The following is a 23456-nucleotide window of genomic DNA, read 5'->3' on the forward strand; positions in this document are numbered from 1 at the left end:
AATTATTTTATTTTTGTAATGGATAATAAATTGTTGTAGACCAAATTTATCTTTACGTAAAAATAGTCTGTAGTTAGTCCACCATGAATTTATTCTAATTTTTTTAATCCATACTAATACGAATTATAGTTTATGAATGGTAAATTCGAAACGGTCTAAATTGCAAAAGGGTTTGTCTGCTTTAACACTTACAACTATTTGAACCTTTAAGTTATGAATGGATGTTGTAAATAAAGTGGACTAAACTATTAGCAGACTAGACTATTTTATTTTTGAAGTGGACAATAATCCGTTGTGGACCAAGTTTATTTATACGTAAAAAGTTTTCGTAGTTAATCTGCATCAGATTTTTTTTTTTTTTTTCCGATCCACACCACTACAAACTATAATTTCCAAATAATAAACAAAAAACCAGTTAATCGGCAAAAAGATTTCTCCATCTCAACCACTTCAACCATTCGCACCTTTAATTGCGTTTTGTTACTCGTTTTTGTTGGATGAGACGTCATGAACTTGCGTGTTATGATTTAAAAAAAAAAAAACAAAAACGTATTTAGTGTACAATGCACGAAGTCCATTACACGTGCAAAGTGGTAACTCGATTTTGCTTTTGGCATTTATGCAGTAATTAGGACCCGAAAAGGACACACTTAATAATGTTTGCCAAGTCATTTTTACTGCATTGTTACGAACGGTAACTGATTTCAAATCATCTCAATTAACTATATCAAGGCATATATATAAATCATCTCAATTAACTATATCAAGGCATATATATATATATATATATATTTCAAATTTGTTTTGTTCGTATGATTGTGGTGGAACAATAATAACTCACCACACCAGGTAACATTAATAGCCAAAAAAATCCGTTCGAGTAAATTCACTGAGAAACTGTGAAGTTCAGTGATTTTCTTGCAAAACGAAAACCCAATTTTATTAAGGGAGTAGTAGTTTTCATTTTTTGGTATTTAGTGTAATAATTTAATTTGATGCAAAACGAAAAATTGGACGGCGGAGAGACAAAGGTTACAAGATGCAGAATCTCCGGTGATAATGTCGGATCGCAAGGCAAGTTCGGTTAAATGGTCGTTGACCGAGTCTCCACTTGCGGCTCACCGACAATTCTTCGCCATTGTTCTTCGCAAACGATCAGCTTCTTAAATTATAACACGAATAAAATTTCTAATAACCTGTTTTTCCAATTTATTTAACGCAGAGATGGTTCGTAGCTAAACTCCAAATAATCAAGGTTACGTTGTCCAAATATGTATGTACATACTTGTTTTAATAATGTCACTCGGTTAGGTTTATACAGTTCCGTTTTAGTATTATATATGTACTCCTTTTTTTTTTTTTTTGCAACAACTATTCGGCTTGATTACCATTTCAATCCTAATAAATTCGTTGACGTGTACTTCTCTATCTTGTGTAATTATGAAATGGCCCTACTTTACAAAATTTTCACGAAAGAAGAAAGTCGTGCCTTGTGGATTATTTACAACTTTTATCTTAAAATGTGTTAGTGATAAGTAAGGAGAGACAATCGAATAAAAACAACTTTTATGTATCATTCCAAATAGAAAACGCGTCTATGATACGTCGCAGTTCTAACAAAGATACTCTTTCTTAATTTTTACAAAGGGATCATAATTCATTTTCCACACCTTTTCGTTGTGGTGGTATTATATGCGAAATATACTATTACCGGGAAACAAGTAAATTAAATTGTATGTTGATATGTTATAGTAAAGTCATGTCCAAAAATCAATATTATTATTTTTACCAAAAAAGAAAAAATCAATATTATTATTTTTAGAATGCTGATTTTGAAAATTCGTAGCGGTGGGTTACATCACACGGAGATATCACTGGCCACCACCGGTAAAGAAACACATTATTATACATTTTATTTGTTTCTAATATCCCAGATCTTTGTAAATTGTTGATTTTGACCGAATTAATTATGTAAGTCAATGTTTTAAAAGAATAAATTAATATTAAAAATTATATGGATAAATAACGGTCCATATATATGGTGTACTACTAGCAATCTAGCATGGTGCGTTTTCGATGTTATCGAAAATTTTTGTTGTAAATTTTTAACTTTTTTTTTTTTAACTTAAAACGAATATGAAAAATCGTTGTAGTACATGGCCGGCGTGCCGCGTGCCCGACAAAGCTTATGAACTTTTTTTGTGTGTGTTCTCGTATTGAGAAAAAAGATAGTAGATTTCTGAACGATAAAGATAGATAGATTTTGGGGTGCTTTTTATTTCACCTTTTTTGGTCCCTGATTTGAACTGCAGTGAGTGTAATATTCACTGTTGTGCAACACTTAACTCCGCACACTTATATAAATATTTTTGTCTATTTTTTATAGTAGATTGATGTTTTGTATATTTCAACGAAAATCTTACCGCATAATAATTATAAATTTATTCACAGCAAATGATTATTTTTTAGTTTAAATGTGAAATTTTGTAATTGAATACAACCTTCATGCTATAAATTATGTTAGTAAGAGATTATTGTGTATTGGGGAATTAAATGCGTAAAAATATCGGTGAAAAATCAAAGAGCAAGTTTCGTTTTGTAACCTGCTTCTCTCCTTGGAAACCCAGAACCTAAAAATATACTTTTGTCAGGTTATTGTCGCGTGAGATTCCTTTCTAATGTCTATTTTGCTAAAATTCCACATTTTTTCTCACGATTGATATATAATTACCTCGGCCAAACCAAATTTCATCGAAGATTACATCAAACAAAATGACGTTAGTAGCATGATCATGATAACGATACAACTAAAAGACACGGAAGCAAAAGTTGGTCCATACGAACTATTCATTACTAATTTTTTTCTCTCTATTATATTTAAACTATGTTTTTTTTTGTCTATTCCCTTTGTTCGACTGTTCTTAAAACAATAATGTTTTAGTTTTATACACAAATTAAAAAAAAAATTATATTTTTAATTATTATTTTGTTAGTTTAATAATATTAGTTTTACTTTTATCTTTCTACTATTAGTCACAAACAAAAAAAATAATAATATTTTTAGAAAACATCAATCTTGATGAAATAAGTAAAAAATCTAAAATATCAAATAATTAAGAACAAAAGGAGTATATGTTAGTACTTTTTTCTATATATTCTCGTCATTTGTCACCCATCACTGAAATCAATAAATAAAAACAGCCCAATTGAATATATGGTTTTCTTTGGCACTTATATGCCTAAAGTAAAAAGGTTTTGTTTTCTTCTTGCTTGTCGCACTGTTGTTTGTATGCGGTATGCAATGCATGCATATAATATTATACAGAAAACAATACAAAGGAAAAAAAAAAGGTGAATTACACAAAAAGAAATAAATAAAGATAGATGTGAAATTGAGAAATGCACACGTACACACATATCCAAAGTTAGGTATGAAAATACCGCAGATGCTGTTTCAATGAATTTTCGGTATCGTAGGTCTAATAGTATAATGGATAGACTATTATTAGTCTATCGTTTTTGTCTCAACTTCATAACATGCAAGTAATTGTTCTCAACATGTACACTTGCCCACTCATAATGATCACAATGAATTTCCAATCGTTTTAAAATCTCTTATATTTTAGACTATTATGAGAGAGCTGTTTAGTACTCCCTCTGTTCTTAGAAGATTGATTTTTTAGAGATTTCACATTTCTTAAGAAACAATCATTGTTTGATTATTTACTTTTATTAAATATTTTTTAATAAACTATGAACCAATAGTAATCTGAAACAGTTAATCATTACGCCTTGAAATCTACGATTTACTAAAATCAATTAATTAAAAATAAAAAAATATATAAAAAATCAATCTTTGTGGAACAAACTCAAAACACTAGAACACCAAACTTCAAGGAACGGAGGGAGTATGATTTATGTAGATAAGATTAATAGAGTCGTCCACATTAAATTTGTTTTAAAGCAGCCGCAGTACTTGTTTGTCCGTGCAAAGTAAGATTATTAGAAGAGTGCCAATTGGGATAGAAATTCCTGTACTTGATATCAACGAATGGCCGTTATACAAGGACAAGACTCTTTAGGCTATCTCTAGAGTCTAGACCACATATAAAATAGTTAGTACAAGAACAATCATCTATATTTACATTTATTCAGTAGAGATTAATTATCTAAGGAGTAAGGAGTAATATATAAAAGGAAAATATATATATATATATATATATATATATATATATATATAAAAGGAAAGATTAAAAAAAAAAAACAAATATTATTATTTGTTGGAATGGGGTTTAAGATTAAGGTCAAGCCAGATTTGCTTGAAGACATTGATGATAATAGCGTGATACTCGTCTGAATTGAGACAGAGATAGCAAGCCAAAAGCTCCTCTAGATCCTTTGTCGCTCTTATCTTGTTCTCAGCGATCATCTCCTCCATCGATTCCTTGAAGTCTCTCTTCGGATCCACCGACGCCTTCACCACAGCCCTGCTCCTCCGCGCCGACGACCCGCTTCTCCTTGCGCTGCTGCTCACCGAGATTCGCGGCGAGCGCATTCTAAGTCTCACCCCTGCCGGAGAACTAACCGCCGTTTTCCGTCCGGTGGCGACCGGTTTGGTGATGATGGGCCGGAGATCGAGTTCCGGCGGCGGCGTAAAGGCTGCGGGTTTGTATAGCTTGGAGCTGCAAGGGCTATGCCATGAGCCCGTTAATGACTCGTCGGGGAGGAGAACTTGATCCGAGCGAAACTCCGGTGAGAAAGAACCAGTTTCTGTGGCAGTGGTGTCTCCCGAAGTCGTGGATGACTTAGAGTCGACGGTGGCTCGGTGACGAAGACGGTTCCCGGAGGACTTTCTGGGCGTATGGGAGGGTGGCGGTTTGGAAGAGTGAGAAGAGCGCCTAGGAGGCCTAGGACTGCGTGCCGTCGTGGACGTAGGAGTAGGGACTGCGTGGCGTTTCTTCTTGGAGGAGGAGGTGCTGTTTGGTTGGCTCTGAAGTTTCTTCTTCTTAGATTTGGCCATGTCTTTAAGTTTGTAAAACCATGCGTTAGGGAGTAACTCCGATAGCTTAAACCGATAACTATTACCACCCATTATCTCTGACTCTCTCTACTGATTCTTTTGTTTTCTTTGAGATGAACAAAAGTGTGAGTGTGAAGAGTGGAGAATTTATAAAGGGAGAGAGGTTTGTGTGAGGCCCACTTACGTGGAAAAATAAAGGTAATAAAGGTGTGTGAGTGAGAGATCCTCCACCATTTTTATTGATTTTGTGTTAGATTATGTTGGCCCTTTCAATTCCCCTTAATTTAAATTACATTGACATTTTGACACTGACACTTTTTTTTATATGTTTTAGTAATACAAGTAGTGTGTACTTTATAATAGAGCCTTTTTGTTTGTACTAACTAGTAGTACTAGTTTAATCGTGGTCATTGTAATCCTTTTGAAATGTGCACCACGATATCATAAAGGATAACGTCAAAGAAAAAGAAGTATTATTGTGTTCCATATAGTTTCCGTAAGTAGGTGTTTGAGTTTCGCACTAATAAAGAATGCAGATAGTCTAAAATAAACATGTTTTCAATTTTCAAACACTACCGCACGCTTGGGCTCTCTTGCAGAAACAAACAAAATTTTAAAATGGGCCTTATGTTGATTGGCCCAAATAGTTTCACGAAACGATAGCACCTCTTAATCTCTTATATCCTCTTCCTTAATTTTTTTACTCTAACTAAAGAAACAATCTGTCAAATTGAAACCAAAAATAATAATAATAAAGATCGAAACACCAATTTACCATCTTAGTTTCAAAGGGCGGACGCTAAACCCTCTTTCCAACATATTCATGGATTTATTATTACACCAAGTTACATTTCTATGTATTTCTGCCATGGTTTTCTCATGGTTGTAAGAAATTAATTCAGATCCGCTTTTCCTTTGAACATCTAGTACTACTCATCATATAATTAATGGAGAAGGAAAGGACAAAAGAATGGGGACCATATAGAAAAAATCTTCTCGTCTGATAATTTCGGTAGTTAGATCTCTAAACAAATGTATAGCTAGAGTTATTTCAGATATACAGTTGGTAATGGTAGCCGCTGCTAGCTCTGGTTCGATGACAAACTCTAACCTCACTCTTTGGTTTCAACATATTTCATGTCTCTCACTCTGTTTCATGAATTCTCAACTCCCTTGCTTCTTTCCTCATATGTGTTTTCTGGTTATGTAGTAAAATGAACCGTTAAACAAAAGAGGAATAAAAAAAGAAGAAGAAGATATTTTAATGCTTTGAAAGACCCAAAAACGTTAAGAAAAAAAAGAGACTAGAAAGAAAAATTGTTGCTATTTGCAATCATTGTCACTCCTTTTGGAACATGCTTGTGTGCATTAAGTGTAAATTTGTGTTTTTGTTTACAAGAAATGGCAATTTTCAAATTTTTTTGATAAAATGGCAAATTCTATAAAAGCCATCAAAATAAGTCTTTTATTCGTAATTGATTCGGATTTGCTGTGTCTTTTCTGTTGAAATTTTGTGCCAATTCTTTTGTCTTTTACCCATCACACATAGTATATGATAAACTCTAATACGCTTTCAAGATTTTTTATTAATTCCGGTTAAAACATTTGACTATGAGCTATGAGAGATAAGTAAATAACAAGCATCATAACACTGTGTAAAGAAGTTCATCTAGAAGGAACTCTCGTTTTTCTTTTTCTTTCTCGAATTACATTTACAATTGCAGCAGCTTTTAATTCTTTGTAAAAGAATCACTTTCTTTCCAAATCATCCAAAAAAAAAAAAATCTTTGAACCTTTGAACCTTCACACAGAAGAGGAGGGAAAAATAAAAAAATCATAAAACTGGACTAAAAATCCTACTTGGCGTTGGCACTACAATGCTCTGCGTCTCCGCCGCCGTGTCATGTGTATCTCCGGCTGCCCACCGTCTTAGATATCTCATCAACGACGCCGCTTTCCTCCCTCCCCTGGCCGTTCCAGCTCCTATCATCTCCCATATAACCCTCTCTATCCCTGGAATCGCCGCCATCTCCGCCACTAGCTCCGACCCCCCTTTCCGACACATCGTGACCAGCGTCGCCGCCGCGCTCTCCCTTGTGGTGTCCGCTCCTTCCCTCATCACCTCCCCCAAAAGCCGTATCAAACTGAAAGCAGCTGAAACCGCCATGAGTCCTCCCCTCCTGACCACCGCCTCCACGACAGCCACCGCTTCCTCCGGTAGCTCCTGGAATGCATCTCCGGCGGCTTCCATTACCCCAGCTTCAACGAACCTCCCCACGTTCTCTCTCTCAGCCACCAGGTTCAGGATCGCCACGAGCGCGTCTCTCTTAGAGCTGGTGGGGCCCTGCTTAGCCAAATCAACCAACCCGCTTACGACACGTGCTTTTCTCCCGAGTCTTCTTCGGTAGGCCGAGACGCCCGCCAAACTGAACAGAGTCGCTGCGGCGTTAGCCTTAGCCTCCCACGTGGCGCCCGAACGAAGAACCTCGATGACGCCGTTTAGAGCTCCGTCAGTTTCCATGATCCTCGTTTTGTTCTGTTCCAGGATGGAGAGGTTTAGGATCGTGGTAACGGCGTTTATCTGAAGGCTCGGGCACTCCGTGGCTAGAAAGCGTACCAGCTTCGGTATGGCTCCAGCCTCGGCTATGCATGCTCGGGCCACCGTATCTGACTTGGCGAGCGCTCGGAGCTCAAAAACGACACCGTTAGAATCTGCCAAGGAGAGCTTCTCGATAAGAAACGAAACTATCATCTTCGTAAACTCGACCGCCTCCTTGCACGGCGCAGGTTCTCCGCCGCCGTCACCGTATAGCTCGAAGGGTATCTTCTGATCGCGGCACCACAAAACGATCAGGTTCTTCAAGGCACGGTTTGGTATGAGGCTGGTGTGTTTGAGGACTTGACCTGTTTTCGGGCACGTGTTGTGCCCCGATTGGATCCATAGATCGATCGACTCACGATCGTATGTTTGACCGGTGGAGACGACCACCGGATCCCGCATAAGCTCGAGGGTGATCGGACACCGGAAATCCGCCGGGATGTTTGCGTCTGATAAGGATTGGTGGCGGCGGAAATCGGGAGCCGGCGTAGAGGGACCGTATAAGACGCACTTAGAGTAACGCACGAGACCGATGAGAGAAGCGGCTGCGGATTTGGATCTGTCGTCGATCTGATCCTGAATTTCGTCCTCCAGTCTCTGGATTTCGTCGGTCAAACTAGCAGAATCGGTGAAACCAAGGTCGTTGAAAATCTCGATAAGACTAGAGTGATCCGGTGAGATCTGGTGCTTGATGCCGGCGATTGTATCGGTGACTTTACGACGGAGAGCATGGTCGCGGGCATCGACGAACTGAACAGAGTCGGAGCATTGTTTTCTAAGGAGAGAGATGAGATCTTGGGCGTCGTTGCTTAAGTCAAATTCATGGACCGGTAAAATGTCAAGAACGGTGGACAAATCGGTGAGAAGCTCGTGAAAGTTGAAGGCAACGATATCGATCTGCAAGAGTAACCAGAGTTTGCTAACACGAGAGCAGTCATCGATCAAAGACTTGATACGTTGCATAACGATTTGCATTTCCTCGAAGCAGAGCTGAGCGGATTGAGAGTAGACGAGCAGCTGGGAGCGGAGAAGAAGCTCATCGAAGACGGAAGCTAGTATCTTGACTTTGCGAATGAGGGAGAGAGAATTGGGTCGGAGGATGAAGCGGAGAGGCTGCATAGAAGCAATCTCATGAGAGGCCAGGAACAGAGACCGAGTTAGTTTGGCATCAGAAAGCTTGGGGGAATCGACCACCAAAGGCCGACGTTTTCTCGCCGGAAAAGCAGAATCAAGAGTAACAGCCATGAGGAAGGAAGAAAGAAAGGACTTTTGTTTGGTTAGGAATGGAAAAGAGAAAAGAAAGAAAGAAAGAAAGAAAGAGAGTTTAAGGCCTCTTGTTGTAGTTGGTTTACGCAGAGAGGAGGAGGAGCTGGCTTCGTTTCACTTTTCTTTTTTGATTAAAATAATTTTGATTAAAAGAAAAAGTCGTAACGGAAGAAGAGACGACGGTGGACGGAGCCGTCAGAAGAAGTCAGTCAGTCGCACAGAGGACAAAGCCGCCTTATAGATTACAGAGGAGCCCCAGAGGCAAGAGGTCAAACATTCCTTCTCTTTGACTTTTTCTCTTCTATTTTTTTATGCTAATTTTTTATTTAAACCAATTTTATTTTTCTAATGACTGCTTTTGGATTTTCTTCCTTAATTACATTTTCAAGAACAACACACGCCTCGTGAGAGTTGTCGAGCAACACTGATTACAATATATTTAAGAAATGTAAGAATAATGAAAAGATAAGGTCTTCATTTTTATGACATAAGAATGCAACAGTTGGTACAAGTTTGTTAGAGAGAATTGATCTCGTCTTCGTTTCTTTCAAATATTTAAATTACTCCATAACTAATCATTCTATATATTTTTAATATAAATTATAATTGAATCTGCTGCTGTGCTGGCTCTCTCTACTTTTTGGATGAATTATTCAAAACTAGCACATAAACAATTATATAACGAAATGTTTCCATTACCACCAAAGTTAGCTTTCCTTTATTATAATAAACAATTAGTTTCCCTTTAAAGCAATTTCTGAGATGTTTGCATTTTTAAAATATTCTGTTTGGAATTTAAATAAAAAGGTTATTGTTTAGATTTATATAAATTTCATTTCAACAAAATAATATCTTCTTCTTATTTTTATTTTTTGTTGTTGTTGTTGTCAACCACAAGAAAAGATCCACAAAACAAATCAAGAATCATCACGCAATTCTCAGTGTCAAATTAATATATTGGCTATTGGGTATCTATTTAATTTGAGAAACAATATAATATAGCTTATATGGATTGCAATGGCACCACTCATACGCAATGCCTTAATGCACAGACTAAGCATAACTAAATTTGGATTAATTATTGTAATTTTGTCTTCCAAGTGCCAGTGTATATATTTTGCTTTTTTATATCAATCAACTCTCATCCCAAATAGTTTATATTCTATCTCGGACCCAAAAAAAAAAACAAGCAAAGGATTTGGGCCAATAGAATAAAATTGGGCTTTCTTATGAGATCAGTAGTTCCGTCGGAAGGGCTAATATACAAGAAAAAGCATTTGGGCATTTATTAATGTATATAGATGAACTGCCAAAGCACTTATTGGGCTTTCTGAGGGATAATATGATTTTGTGTTGTTGATACTGCAGCTAAATGTCTTGTAACGGAGCCAATTTGTGTTTGATCTTTAAACACTACTACTAATTTGTTGTTAAAGAAGTTGGTATTACCTTAAACATGTTTTAAAATCACTGTAGTAGTGTAGTGATTGGGTTTGATCAATGATTACATCATCAGAGTTCTATAGATTATTCAGTGAGTGCTGCATAATCACGTTGTTCCATTATTTATTTTTTCAAACCCAGGAAAGTTTGGGTTATTGGTTTATAATCTTTTTTTTTGTTTTTTTTTTATCTACAATCAACATTTGACAATACTAGCTAGTGATGGATCAATGAACCTGTAGGATTAAATCAACAACTTTCACAGTTATATTTTGAAGCCAAGATTTCTTTTTTTCTGCTGGAATTCCATAAATATAGTATTATCTTTGCGTTCCTTGATATATTGTCATTTATGGGTTGTTGTATAGATTTAACTTCGACTAATTTTTTTTTTTTTGACAGCAAAATAAAGTCATCAATTTAAGCTAGAAATAGGCGGTTTTCTACGGGAGAAAACCAGTCCGGTATTAAAGAGCTTACATGAGAAAAAATAGAATCAACTTCGACTAATTTCTTTATTATGTATTGCAATATTCACGTTCACGACTTCGTTGCGTATGATAATTCTAATTCACTAATACACTTATTTTGTTGGTCAACAAAAAGCAATCTCACGAGCAGTGAGGTCGTGAGCCTTCAGTCTTGTCATCTGATTTGTAATATCACGCGATGACCATAAACTATATGATTAAAAAAAAAAAACATTAAATTAGTTAAATATGTACATCATCACGACTTATGCTGACTCACTCCACATACTCAACATAATTTTTAAAGTCCATAAAAATTATTTCAACGAGTATATGTGTATTAAAAAAATTAAATATGTATGAAAATGATTCATAAGAACTAGAATATTGAAGAGATTTCAACATCAGGGTATTGTCAGACCAAACATATGATATAAGCATTAGTTAGTTTTATACTAGTATTTCTTGCACTTGAATATTGACATAAGAGTGTGTCTATTAAGATTGAGAAAGAAAAAAAATGTTGTCTTTTGAACGTTAAGTGTTTGTAATTGATCTTTATGGTGAAACGAAAGGAGTAAATCCATGTTACCAGAAATAAAGTTTAACAAACGAATTGGTAATACATATCGTGTCGTGAACGGACAAATACTATAATTAGATGTTGAATCAATGTGAATTATATAGTCGCCGGACCATTTATAAACGTCAGACAATGCTTACTGGAGATATCAATTATGTTATCGTATGTTTCTTTCTTCTGCGCAAAACCCATTTATTTTTCCTCTTGCAGCCCTCGTTTATTCTTTATTCTTGATTTACGTGTGTTTATAACGTGGACCTCGTATATTCCATTTTAAAAATTATTTTTATTTATGTTTTATTTTATTAATTACTTCAAAAGTTATATTATTTTTCCCTTTTTTTGAAGAGGTCAAGTTATTTATGTTGAATTCATATATTATATATTGTTACAACCATAACGATATTGTTATATCGTTAACTTTTGTCGTAAAATGGGTTACAATTTTGGTCATATTAATCTTGCATGGAATAGAAAATAACAAGCTAAATTAATAATGTATTCAAATCAGTAGATATTTTGATTGGAACAACCTTTCGAACCAACGAAAGAAAAGGGGCAATTATATAATTTTCCATTTTTATTGACAGAACCTTGATTTCATTATTATTTAACGAGCTTCTTAAAAAAAAAAAAAAGGAGCTTCTTTCTTTCTTTCTTTTTTTTTTTTTTTCCGAAAGAAGCTTCTCTGAAATAGCAGCAGGAACAAAAAAATCAAATGAAATCTTTCGTACATATTATTCACGCGGTGATTTGTTTTTTTTTTTTTTTTTTTCGATCCCCGTACATGTCTTTTAGTGTATTTGTAAATATTAAAAAGCTGTTGATTTGGTTTTATGTATAATAGTACTAATTTTTGAAAGTTTGTGTGTTTTTTGGATAAATTACAAAAAGAATTAAAATTGATTATATTTTGGTCGACGCCGTGTATGCGGTGAGTAGATCACGTGGTAGCTTTTCTATAAAAATTGACACTATAAATTTTATCTTTTTTTTTTTTTTGGTATTAAACTTTAACCACAGCATGAAACATATTTTCCCAAGTATTGGTTAAATTTGATGAATAAATAAAAAATGATTCAAGTTTTTTGGGACGGTGATGGAGTGGGAAAATAAACATAAGAATCATGATAAAGAATGAAGGTAGGATTAAGAGGAAGATTAGGAAATAACAGTGATTCTAGGACGTGAACTAAGGGACTTTGGATGTTCTTAATCACGATTGATGACTAAAACAAGCAGTGATCAAATGAATTGAGCTGGAATAACTGGAGTTTGTTCGGCTATAGTCCAAAGAACAATTCACCGTTTTGAGTTGACCATATAATACTACTAATATTCAACAATATCTGAAGAAACATGTTATGTTCTCCTTGTAAGAATAATTAATACGGAGTAATATTAGCCGAAGATACGACGAATATACATGTGAAATAGGTATATCATTCATTCTACAGCCAAAACCCTCGGAGATACCAAATCAACACGACAACAGCCACGGGACACCTGTATGGTTGTAATTCAACTTCTTGTCCACATCTTCTTCTTTTTTTATATGAAAAAAATATTTAAAAAAAAAACAGAAAATCTCCCACGTCGTTTACAAGGAAAAAATAAGAAGAAAAAAAGGGAAAAAGAATCTGATTAATTGACAGAAATACCCTCATCTCCTACCTCAAGACAGGGCCAGCCCTTCCTAATATATATGTAACAACTCGATACAGAGCTTGGCTTATCTCTTATCCGAATCCCAATTTGTCTATCTGTCTCTCTCTCTTTTGTTTTCTCTGTTAAAAAGAAGATCCCAGTAACGGATCTCTAAAAAATATCTGTTACTTTTGTTCATATCTTTTACTTGTTCAAACTATTAGTTTTTCCTTTCGCTTCTTCTATTAATATACAAACACACACTCTCTCTCTCTCTCTCTCAGACTTTTTCTACGGCGTTGATTCATTCGCTATGTTTACGCTGAGCTCATTTTCTGGGTACCGTAATTGACCTTGCAGATTCTGTTTTAATGGTAGATTCTGACACGGTGGAATTCCCGCCGGAGAACCGCCGTGGACAGCTCTTCGGCAAGTACGAGGTCGGCAAATTGGTGGGATGCGGCGCCTTCGCGAAAGTGTACCACGGGAGGAACACAGCGACGGGTCAGAGCGTTGCGATCAAAGTGGTGAGCAAGCTACGGCTGCAGAAAGGAGGACTCAATGGCAACATTCAGAGGGAGATCGCTATCATGCACCGTCTCCGCCACCCTTATATCGTGCGCCTGTTCGAGGTCCTCGCCACCAAATCCAAGATCTTCTTCGTCATGGAATTCGCCAAAGGCGGTGAGCTCTTCGCCAAAGTCTCCAAGGGCAGGTTCTGCGAGGATCTCAGCCGTCGCTATTTCCAGCAGCTCATCTCCGCCGTCGGATACTGCCACTCCCGCGGCATCTTTCACCGTGACCTCAAACCTGAGAATCTCCTCCTCGACGAGAAGCTCGATTTGAAGATCTCTGATTTCGGACTCAGCGCTCTTACCGATCAGATCCGACCCGACGGCCTCCTCCACACCCTCTGTGGTACCCCGGCATACGTGGCGCCGGAGGTTCTGGCGAAGAAAGGCTACGACGGTGCTAAAATCGACATCTGGTCATGCGGAATCATATTGTTTGTTCTCAACGCCGGTTATCTGCCTTTCAACGACCATAACCTCATGGTCATGTACCGGAAAATCTACAAGGGAGAGTTTCGCATTCCCAAGTGGACCTCACCGGATCTCCGGCGACTTCTGACTCGGCTTCTCGACACCAATCCGCAGACGAGGATCACTATCGAAGAGATCATCCACGATCCATGGTTCAAACAGGGCTACGACGATCGGATGTCAAAATTCCACCTCGAGGACTCCGATATGAAACTCCCGGCGGACGATATCGACGGCGAGATGGGAGCAAGGAGGATGAACGCATTCGACATCATCTCAGGATCCCCAGGATTCAATCTCTCCGGTCTGTTCGGCGACGCTAGGAAGTACGACCGAGTGGAGAGGTTCGTGTCGGCGTGGACGGCGGAGAGGGTGGTGGAGAAGCTGGAAGAGATCGTGGCGGCGGAGAATCTGACGGTGGCGAAGAAGGAGGCGTGGGGGATGAAGATTGAAGGGCAAAAAGGTAATTTCGCGATGGTGGTCGAGATAAACCAGCTAACGGACGAGCTGGTTATGATAGAGGTGAGGAAGAGGCAAAGAGCCGCTGCATCTGGACGAGATCTATGGACAGATGCACTCAGGCCTTTCTTCGTCGAGCTTGTGCACGAACCAGACCAGACGGACACTCATGAACCATCTCTAGTAAATACGACGTCGTAGTTTAGGTATCTGTCAAAATAATTATCCCCATAATAATTAAAAAAATATATATCCCGGGTTATCTGTAATTGTTTTTTTTTTTTTTTTACCCGGAGAATATCTCTGACATAATTAATTATTCAGGAAATTTCTCGACAAATCTTAAAATTTCAGTTGGCAAGTAGTATGTATCTTCTTCTTTATGTAATTATAACTAATTTATATAAATGAAGAAAAAAAATGTATTACTTGTTTTAAATGGCCACTAATACGTATCGCGGATGCTATGTGTACAAGACACTCTTTCTTTAATGCCTTGACCATTAATTTAGGATTAGCTATTCAATATGGAAATGGAACACCAATTGATTAAACATTACATATATGTATGTATGTAATTTTTAACAACTCATAAAACACAGTCATCTTCTCGTATGAAAAAAACACATTCACCTTTTTAAAAAAAAAGAAAAGAAAATTTTCCGATGGGAGATTGCATGTAAAATGTCATTACATGTAAAAAGCCAACTGTCCAGATTTGAGCCATGAACAAACTGATCTACTTTCACCTATTTGATAAGTAAGAGGTTGTCCTTATCACGTCATTGTGAGTATATATACTAGTATTAAAATTGATATAGCTGGTGGCCTTTATTTAATCCTATCGCATGTGGCTGTGGTATAATATAATATCATAGACCCATAATTCTCATCAATAATTTCTTCGTCAAGGTATCCACATTGAATCCATTATTCAATAATTTCAACTTTAGCAGTTATAATTACTGTAATCAACATATATATCACCTTTTCAGTGCAATATTATCCATTTTACTCTACACAATCACATCGGACACTTTTCAAGAACTTGTTATGGGTTAATTAATTCCTTCTAAGTAGGAAACACACAAAAGGCAAAAAATCTGACGAACACGTTATGTTGGTTAGATTAAAAAAGAGTCTTCAATTGGGTGGTTTTTCCTTCAGTCCAAAATTGGTTGGCCCACTAAAAGAAGCGGATTAACCAAAACCCTTAGAAAAATACTACTCTGCTGAACTCATCATCATCATCTGTGATTAAAGGTTTTGATTTGACCAACTGATAAATGTATGGTGTATATCCGATTATGGGCCGAGCGTGGTCCACTGGAGGCCGTGAATTCAATGAGTTTTGTCCCTTTTAGTCGTCTTCTCGAATCGGGCCTATCACAATCATCCAACAATTAATGACATTTTGTCATTTTCCAACCCCATGTATGACCACTAATCTTACCATTGGATTCTTTTTCTCATATGAAAAGAAAACACACCATTAACCAATTATGAGACGTAAATTGAGTTATTAAATTTTGACTTTGTTAACACAAAAAAAAAAAAAAATGGTCTGTTTTTGTTTTGTTTTATACACAATCACACATCATCTAAAAGACTACAATAATACGAAATGATAAGAAAACAGTATAATGCTTCATAAACGCGTGGTCGGTCTATTGGCTTATTTCATTAAGGCACAATTTCGTTTATTTATTTGATAAAAAATCTATTTATATATGAGGCCGACACAAACTCAAAGCTATATATAATTGGTCCTCATATTATTATTGTTACACTGACACCTCGAAAAAGCAAGAAACACGTCTTAAGATGAGACTTGAGGAGATAAAATACATAAACTAAATACATTGGCAAAACAAAAAACAAGAAAAACAAAACACATAAAGAGAATAGATTATGTTTCAGTGCCAAGCTAATACAATGTCGATCAAAGCCGGTCTTATACTCTCCTTCATGACTCTCTTATACTCCGCCGCATCTCCACCGCTCTTCTTTAGCACCACCATGTGATAGCTTGGCGCAATCTCAAACACCTCCGCTTCCACCACTGTAGCCTCAGCCGACATTGTCACCCTCCATTCTTGTTCCTTCTTCCTCACCTTCATCTTAAGCTCCTTCCCTATCTCCACCAGCTTCTCTGTTATCTCAGATGCCTCTCTGTTCGATGTAAACCTCATCTCCTCCTTCTCCTCTCCCTTCTCGAACAGCCCCGAGAGATCAAACCCCGTCGACAGCGATATTATTTCAAATGCGTTCAGGTTTCTACACCGGTTCTTTTCCTTCTCTGCACTTGCGTTTGCGCTAGTCTCTACCTCCACTTCTGTCTCTTCGTCAACTGATTCTTTCTCCTCATCTTGCAGTTGTAGGCCTTTACGGAACCAAGAGCTCTTCATTATTTTCTCAGTTGATACCCTTGTGTTCGGGTTAGGATCAAAAATCCTCTTGAGCAGTCTCTTTGCTCCCGGAGCAAGCCAGTTGGGGAACTTGACCTCAGCTTTGCCTATCTTCTTATACAGCTCCATGAGATTGGAATCACGGAAAGGGAGATATCCAGCGAGCAAGACGAACAATATAACTCCACAGGACCACACATCCGCTTTAAACCCATCATAGCCTCTCCTGCTTATGACCTCCGGTGCGACATATGCAGGGGTCCCGCATGTCGTGTGCAGCAACCCATCTTGTCTTCTAGAGTCAGCAAGAGCGCTGAGACCAAAATCAGAGACCTTAAGATTACCTTGCTCATCCAACAACAGATTCTCAGGCTTGAGGTCCCTGTGGCATACTCCACGGCTGTGACAGTAGTCAATAGCCCGTACAAGCTGTTGAAAGTACTTTCTGGCAACGTCTTCTCTCAGCTTCCCAGTTGAGACTTTGTTGAAGAGCTCACCACCCTTAACGTGCTCCATCACGAAGTAGATTTTAGATTTGGTGGCCATGACTTCATGGAGCTCAACGATGTTAGGATGGCTCAAGAGTCTCATGACAGAGATCTCTCGCTTAATCTGCTCGGTCATGCCAACTTTGAGGATTCTGTCTTTGTCGATGACCTTAATAGCAACACTATCACCAGTTATCAAATTCCTAGCATGGTATACCTTAGCAAAGGTACCTTGACCAAGAAACTTGCCAACCTCATAACGGAGCATGAGCACAGACCCTTTCTTCTCCATTGACTCACTGATTAGCTTAGAGCACTACTACTAGACTATAGAAAGACCAACCTAGAATAAACTAAAAAATGCAGACAACATAAAGACAGGTAGAGGAACTCAGGAGGAGGAATGAAGACGATCAACCGTCTTCGCAAAGATCATGCTTCCAAGTGGCGTTTTTTCTAGCATTCTGAGAAGAAGGAGGCTGGAAGGTGTGGAGGCAGGGGTTTAGAAAGCGGAAGTGGGTGTCCGCATGAGGGAAGAGGGAGAACAAGGGCCCAGAGGGAGAAGGGATCTGAGAGGAGGAGGGTGTAGAGCACTTGTGTTCAGCTTTCAAATACATGTTTCTGCATTCCCTGGCTTTCGTACACTCTTCTTCTTGATTAACACTCACCACTACCTGACCATAAATGAATCACAAGGGATAAACAAAGATGACACAAGTAGTGAGACATGGCGTATCTATTTTCATAGAGAGATAAAAGCCTAGTTTGCTCCCCTAAACACCAGAAATCCATACATGGATGCAAAGCGTTTGAGCTATAATATAATAGACGGGGACGAAATCTAACCTAGGAACGAAATAAACAGACCAGAGATTTTTCAGATTTATGTATCGAAATCTAGATTTGTTAGGAGAAAGCTCTCTCAATCGCATCGACGAAATTCACAAAATCCTTTAGAAATCGAAGAATTACCTCAATTACAATGGGCTTGCGCGAAAGAGCTACGGACAGCGAAGAGAGAAGTAGTATATGCAAAATAGAGAGAAAAGTAGAAGAAAGAGAAGAAAGCCCCCCTTCCTTTATATTATATCGGCGGCCAAACACAAGTCGATGATGATATCTCTGAATTTGCGAAAATGCCATTTTGGGATTTTTACTAATTTTATGGAACCAGCCAACCTGTAATGTATGTTTTACCTTTTGGAACCATTTTTTTGTCATCATCTTTTCCGTCTTTGCAATTTTAATTATTTATTTCTTCTATTAATCAACTTGTTGTTCTACCAACCTTTTAAATAACTTATCATCACTTTTTATCTTTCCGAGCACTTCCATCAATGGTGTCTCCAGACACCCATAATAAAAATAAATCAAAAATAAATAAAAAATAATTTTTTAATCAAAAAAGCTGAGACACTTTGAGACATTCTCTCTCTCATACACATGTCACTCTTATATTGGTTTAACAATTTTTTTTTAAAATTCAATTACTCTAAGATTTATAATATCAATTAAATAGTTTATAAGTTACTATTTTTTATTTTTTATTTTTCTACAATTTATAAAATAAAATTATCTATATATCAAGTTCTATTATACCAAAGTTTAAACTATTTATTAATATAATTTTTAATTGATATTAGTTAAGTTTAAATTAATATTTTTAGTTAATAAAATACTATAATATTAGAAAATAAATCTGAGATGAATAATCTGATATTTTGTCAACATTTTGATATTTTGATAAATAATGTGTTATCTTTTGTCATTATTTACAAAATGTCCAATATAATTAAAATCTACTCCCTCCGTCCCACAAAGATGAAGTTTTTAGAAAAAAAATTTGTCCCACAAAGATAAACGTTTTATATTTCCAATGTAAAATACAAAACAAATTACCTATTATACCCTTAATTAAAGTAGGATACAAATGATTCACCATTCTATGTTACGTTTCCTAATACTCCCTATTTCATATGAAAAATAAATTATAATCCAACTAAATTATTAATAAAATAAAGTACTAGAAAAAATTATGAATTTAAATTAAAAAATACCTGGTGGATTCATAGTAGAATCATGAAGAGCTGAAACACTTAAAGTCATCATCGAAGAGACACTTTCACTTGGATTCTCGTCATTTTCAGAGGTTGAAGGTGTTTGATTCAAGTCAAAAGAGTATTCTTTTCCACTATTTATAACTGGTATATTTATATCAATATTATGAGAAGTCATTGATAATGTGTTTTCCACCGTTAAAAAAATTTTTGTAACAATATATAGCCACGGAGACTTTTACGTTTTGGCTCCATTCTAAATTTTTTATTTTTTGGCTATTCTGATTTTGGCTCCAAATGAAATTTTAGATCACAATTTATGGTGTCACAATTGATTTCTCGGTGGAATCTTCAAATAAATAGGAAACGTACATGACGTTTTGCATTCCTTTCTTTATTACAAATGTTCAACTACTCATTAAATTATTAAAACTAGGATATAAACAAGACGCTCTCGCTCGCCGCTACTAACGGAAGACAGGAGAGAATAGCACTATCGCCAAGCCCATCAACAAACCCCCACTTGGTTATCGTGTCATCTACAATAATAGGACTCCGACACGGCGTTAGAGCGAGCGAGTTAAATAGTTCACGTATTTTTTTGAGTATGTGTTAAAAGTTAAAACCATCAATTTAATTTTAAAATAATTAAGTAATATATGTACATATATATATATATATATATAATATATATGTATATATATAAGTGTGTTATGAGGTTAAAATTGTCATTCCAACGTTTTTCTTAAAGAATGTGAAAATTCTAAAACCTTTATCTTTGTGGGACGGAGGGAGTATATGGCAAAAGTTTGGCGCATCATCAAGTGAAGAGTAAAACATATATTATCTATTTTGGTTTTGTATGTTTTTATTTGTATTTTAATTTATGTTATCATGGTTTTATATGTAATTTTGTGTTTAATTTATATATCTTTATTATGGTTTTATATGTTGTTTAAAAATTAATTTATGTTTAATTGTGGTTTTAAAAATAATAGTCTCTTTAATATATTATTTATAATTAATAGTACTATTAATTAATGTTTTTTTAAATTATTAATAATCATTATATTATTTACTTCTATAAAAATATAATTATTTTGTTTGAATGACTATATTTAAAATATAATTTGATATGTTTAAAAATATTATTGAAAAATTAAATTTAATATAAAAATATAAATATTATAATTTTTTTTTTTTCTTCTTTTCCTTTTGTTAACCTTTGGTTTAGTTTCCAGCTAAAGAGATTTTATACGATATGCAGCATTAAAGTTTGTTTTACGGTATTTTCATTTACACATTTAATTTTATTTCCCAAGAAAAGGATTTGTTTCACTGTTCTTTTTGTGTTATAAAAGGTTACAAATCACTCACTTTTAGTTCATGAATCACATAATTCTGAATATAGATACGGTCAACAGACTTATTAATTAGTATACAATTTGTTTCTTGATGAAAGATTGATATGTACCAGTGACGAGGTGACACGTAAGCAAGAATATCCTCTAATGGTGTCTTTATACACGTGTCTGACATTTATTCGCTTGTGGGACCGTCTACGTAGGCTGGAACATAAAACAGCTTGGCGGCCCCGAACTTTTTGCCAACTCACTGGTTTCAGAGAAGAAAATGAATGAGAAGAGTACACACACAACAACAGCGTAACGTTTTAGAGAAAATCCGAGACTACTCAACAAGGGCAATGTAAAAATGAGCCAAAAAAGCCCATAAATGGACAATGGGCCTTTAGACAACGTTCTTTTCAAATCACACAAGAATCAATCATCACGTATTTATGTTTTTATATATCAATCAGTATTTTTACATGACCACTGGTTACCAACTTAAATTAGCACGACGATGATATGCCATGGCATGGTATGTGTGTGATCAAATGACCACGAAAACCGGGTTGCCGAATTTACGAATCTGCCAATGCCTCCACCGTAGGAATGTAGCCATGGTGGGTGGCTGGACCTGGACAGACGTGGAGGATAAAGCAGACGTCTTTCTTCTCCAGAAACTTCTCCAAATCCGTAAGCATCAGAGGCCCGTACTCGAATACCATCTTCTTGCACTAATCACCATCATAAACAATCACATTATTTTATCTGATAAAAGTATCACAAAACTCTGCTTAATCTGTACATCGCTTTGCCGGGTATTTTTTAGTTAGCTAGCTTACCTTGTCCTGGTAATTGTTAAGCGACTTGCATTCCTTGAGAAGTAACCGAATTATCTTCAGCTGCAACATTCACAAGGCATCTTGAGCAGCAATAATAATATAAGTATATAATTCTTAGTAAAGGTTTGAGAGACAGAGTTGGTTTGTGATAGTAGAAGGAAGGTGGCAAACCTTAGTCTGAGGATCCTTGAGTTTGGCGACAACCTCGGAGACAGTCTGGCGGCAAGCCTCGCAGTTTCCTTGATGGACTTGAGAAGCAAAGGGCGGAGTCGCAGCTTGACAGAGGTTAAGCCTTTTGCAGATTTGGTCTGATGTGATAGTAGAGACTTGTGTGAAGAAAAGTTGGGTGTAATGATCGACCATGGAAAGACACTGCATCAAACACATGAGTTAACATCTAATCACTGAGCAAAGGAAAGAGAAAACAAAAACAACCAAGAAGTCAATGAAGACCTGTTTTTTGAGAGGAGGAATCTGAGAGCAGCTGATATGAAGGGCCTCGACGAGTGCATTCTGGTTGTCGTAGTCTTGAAGGTAATCAATGGCAAGCGTAACATACTTGTCACACAGTTCACAGACTTGGTTGTCATCATGAGCTGATTCTGCAAATGAAACAAGCATGTACATAGGAGGAGATCAACACGAATATATATATATATATGGTGAAGCCCCTTGTTAAACAATCATACAATTAGGATCTCTATAATTTGTAATCCTCTACCAAATGATGATGATTCAACTAATAAAGTGAACAGAATTTTTAAAAAAATTGTAACGAGGGAATTAGAAACAGGAGCAAGAGAGACTCTAGGGATGCACGCACACGTGTATGTATGTCAAATATTTCATAAATCTTACCCAAGGGTTGGAGAAGAATCGGGTCTCTAGCGTCACAAGACCACCAGCAGGTTAATAACCCCAAGAGGAAGAAGAGGACTCCGAATCTACCGCCCATGATTATGATTGATTTCTCCTGAAATCGCCGAATTTAAAAGTCAACAGACAATTTGGGGATTCCGATTTTGTCAACAATTTTAGGTTGAAATTCATCTGTGCTAAAAGATCCTAATTCCATAGAATCCATACATATGAAGAAGAAGAAGAAGAAGAGGAAGAGCTTACTTACACGGCCTCCGATGAAAATTGGGTCAATTAGATCTGATTAATGAAAGAGATCAACCGATCTTCGGTGCAACCAAATAAGAACTCTTCTTTTTTTTCCTCTCATTTAGCTCCATCCATAGTAACAGAATTTGTATATGATTGGCCCTTCTTTTTTGTCAATCATATGATGATTGGTCCTTTCTTTTATTCTTTTTCTTCAAATCTATTTAGGCCTGTTGTTTAAAAATTACTTCGAAAATATATAATATAAACACTTTACCTATTTTATTTTCCAAACAAATAAACTAACTAGTATTTTAATGGAGTAACATCTGCTATAAAAATATAAAACGAATTTATACAACTCTGGACAAAATTGTTTGTTCCATTTTCATCTCCGTATTTTGATTTTGTCATGGACCTGTTTAAACCGTAGTTAATAATGTGTTTTTTTTTTAATTCCTTCAATTTTATTTCCTCTCATTTTTCTTTTAATGGACGGAAGAAAATGTTATCATATATGTCTTCGTGTTTAATCTTTAAGGCTTTAACCCTAGTGTTGTGGTCTAGACTGCTGCTCTATTCCGAATCATCCTTGCCATCATGTAATTGTGTGTTGACTTGTGTATAAGATCATACTATAGTAGTTTAATTTCTCAACTCCTTGATCGTTCGATTATA

At 36.2% G+C, this 23456-nt stretch overlaps 5 protein-coding genes across 7 annotated transcripts; 1 reads left to right on the forward strand and 4 right to left on the reverse strand.

The window, feature by feature from the left end:
• Nucleotides 1-4250: 4250 nt before the first annotated feature.
• LOC9309059 (transcription repressor OFP1) lies at nt 4251-5385 on the reverse strand. The gene has a single exon (XM_002872945.2). The coding sequence runs from the start codon at nt 5090-5092 to the stop codon at nt 4274-4276; it is 819 nt and encodes a 272-aa protein (XP_002872991.2). The 5' UTR covers nt 5093-5385; the 3' UTR covers nt 4251-4273.
• Nucleotides 5386-6676: 1291 nt separating this feature from the next.
• On the reverse strand, nt 6677-9408 carry LOC9309060 (U-box domain-containing protein 16). Its single transcript, XM_021022701.1, has one exon. It carries the CDS (start codon nt 8862-8864, stop codon nt 6855-6857), a length of 2010 nt encoding a protein of 669 aa, XP_020878360.1. The 5' UTR covers nt 8865-9408; the 3' UTR covers nt 6677-6854.
• Nucleotides 9409-12701: 3293 nt separating this feature from the next.
• On the forward strand, nt 12702-14801 carry LOC9309061 (CBL-interacting serine/threonine-protein kinase 14). The gene has a single exon (XM_021022297.1). The coding sequence runs from the start codon at nt 13400-13402 to the stop codon at nt 14729-14731; it is 1332 nt and encodes a 443-aa protein (XP_020877956.1). The 5' UTR covers nt 12702-13399; the 3' UTR covers nt 14732-14801.
• Nucleotides 14802-16274: 1473 nt separating this feature from the next.
• LOC9306967 (CBL-interacting serine/threonine-protein kinase 15) lies at nt 16275-18551 on the reverse strand. The gene is made up of 2 exons (XM_002872947.2): nt 18399-18551; nt 16275-18100 (listed from the first exon to the last, which is right to left on the reverse strand). The coding sequence occupies exon 2, from the start codon at nt 17716-17718 to the stop codon at nt 16447-16449; it is 1272 nt and encodes a 423-aa protein (XP_002872993.1). The 5' UTR covers nt 17719-18100; nt 18399-18551; the 3' UTR covers nt 16275-16446.
• A 2582-nt stretch (nt 18552-21133) lies between these two features.
• LOC9309062 (prosaposin) lies at nt 21134-22932 on the reverse strand. Of its 3 annotated transcripts, none has more exons than XM_021023326.1 (6): nt 22794-22932; nt 22530-22644; nt 22125-22273; nt 21843-22043; nt 21672-21731; nt 21134-21563 (listed from the first exon to the last, which is right to left on the reverse strand). In XM_021023326.1, exons 2-6 carry the CDS (start codon nt 22624-22626, stop codon nt 21408-21410), a joined length of 663 nt encoding a protein of 220 aa, XP_020878985.1. In that variant the 5' UTR covers nt 22627-22644; nt 22794-22932; the 3' UTR covers nt 21134-21407. The 3 variants fall into 3 exon arrangements, with proteins under 3 accessions (XP_020878985.1, XP_020878984.1, XP_020878986.1); XM_021023325.1 differs by having other exon boundaries at nt 22798-22931; XM_021023327.1 differs by having other exon boundaries at nt 22125-22267; nt 22798-22928.
• Nucleotides 22933-23456: the final 524 nt, after the last annotated feature.

Source organism: Arabidopsis lyrata (assembly GCF_000004255.2).
Source record: "Arabidopsis lyrata subsp. lyrata unplaced genomic scaffold ARALYscaffold_6, whole genome shotgun sequence".
Lineage (NCBI taxonomy): Eukaryota > Viridiplantae > Streptophyta > Magnoliopsida > Brassicales > Brassicaceae > Arabidopsis > Arabidopsis lyrata.

What these genes read in the sequence shown, in the direction of transcription:
- LOC9309059 (XM_002872945.2), bottom strand. Translation starts at nt 5,092, where the DNA reads ATGGGTGGTAATAGTTATCGGTTTAAGCTATCGGAGTTACTCCCTAAC.
- LOC9309061 (XM_021022297.1), top strand. Translation starts at nt 13,400, where the DNA reads ATGGTAGATTCTGACACGGTGGAATTCCCGCCGGAGAACCGCCGTGGA.
- LOC9306967 (XM_002872947.2), bottom strand. Translation starts at nt 17,718, where the DNA reads ATGGAGAAGAAAGGGTCTGTGCTCATGCTCCGTTATGAGGTTGGCAAG.
- LOC9309062 (XM_021023326.1), bottom strand. Translation starts at nt 22,626, where the DNA reads ATGGGCGGTAGATTCGGAGTCCTCTTCTTCCTCTTGGGGTTATTAACC. An exon ending in TTCCTCCTCTCAAAAAACAG is followed by an intron (nt 22,044 to 22,124) that starts GTCTTCATTGAC and finishes TGTTTGATGCAG; the next exon opens with TGTCTTTCCATGGTCGATCA. An exon ending in TTAACAATTACCAGGACAAG is followed by an intron (nt 21,564 to 21,671) that starts GTAAGCTAGCTA and finishes GATGGTGATTAG; the next exon opens with TGCAAGAAGATGGTATTCGA.
- LOC9309060 (XM_021022701.1), bottom strand. Translation starts at nt 8,864, where the DNA reads ATGGCTGTTACTCTTGATTCTGCTTTTCCGGCGAGAAAACGTCGGCCT.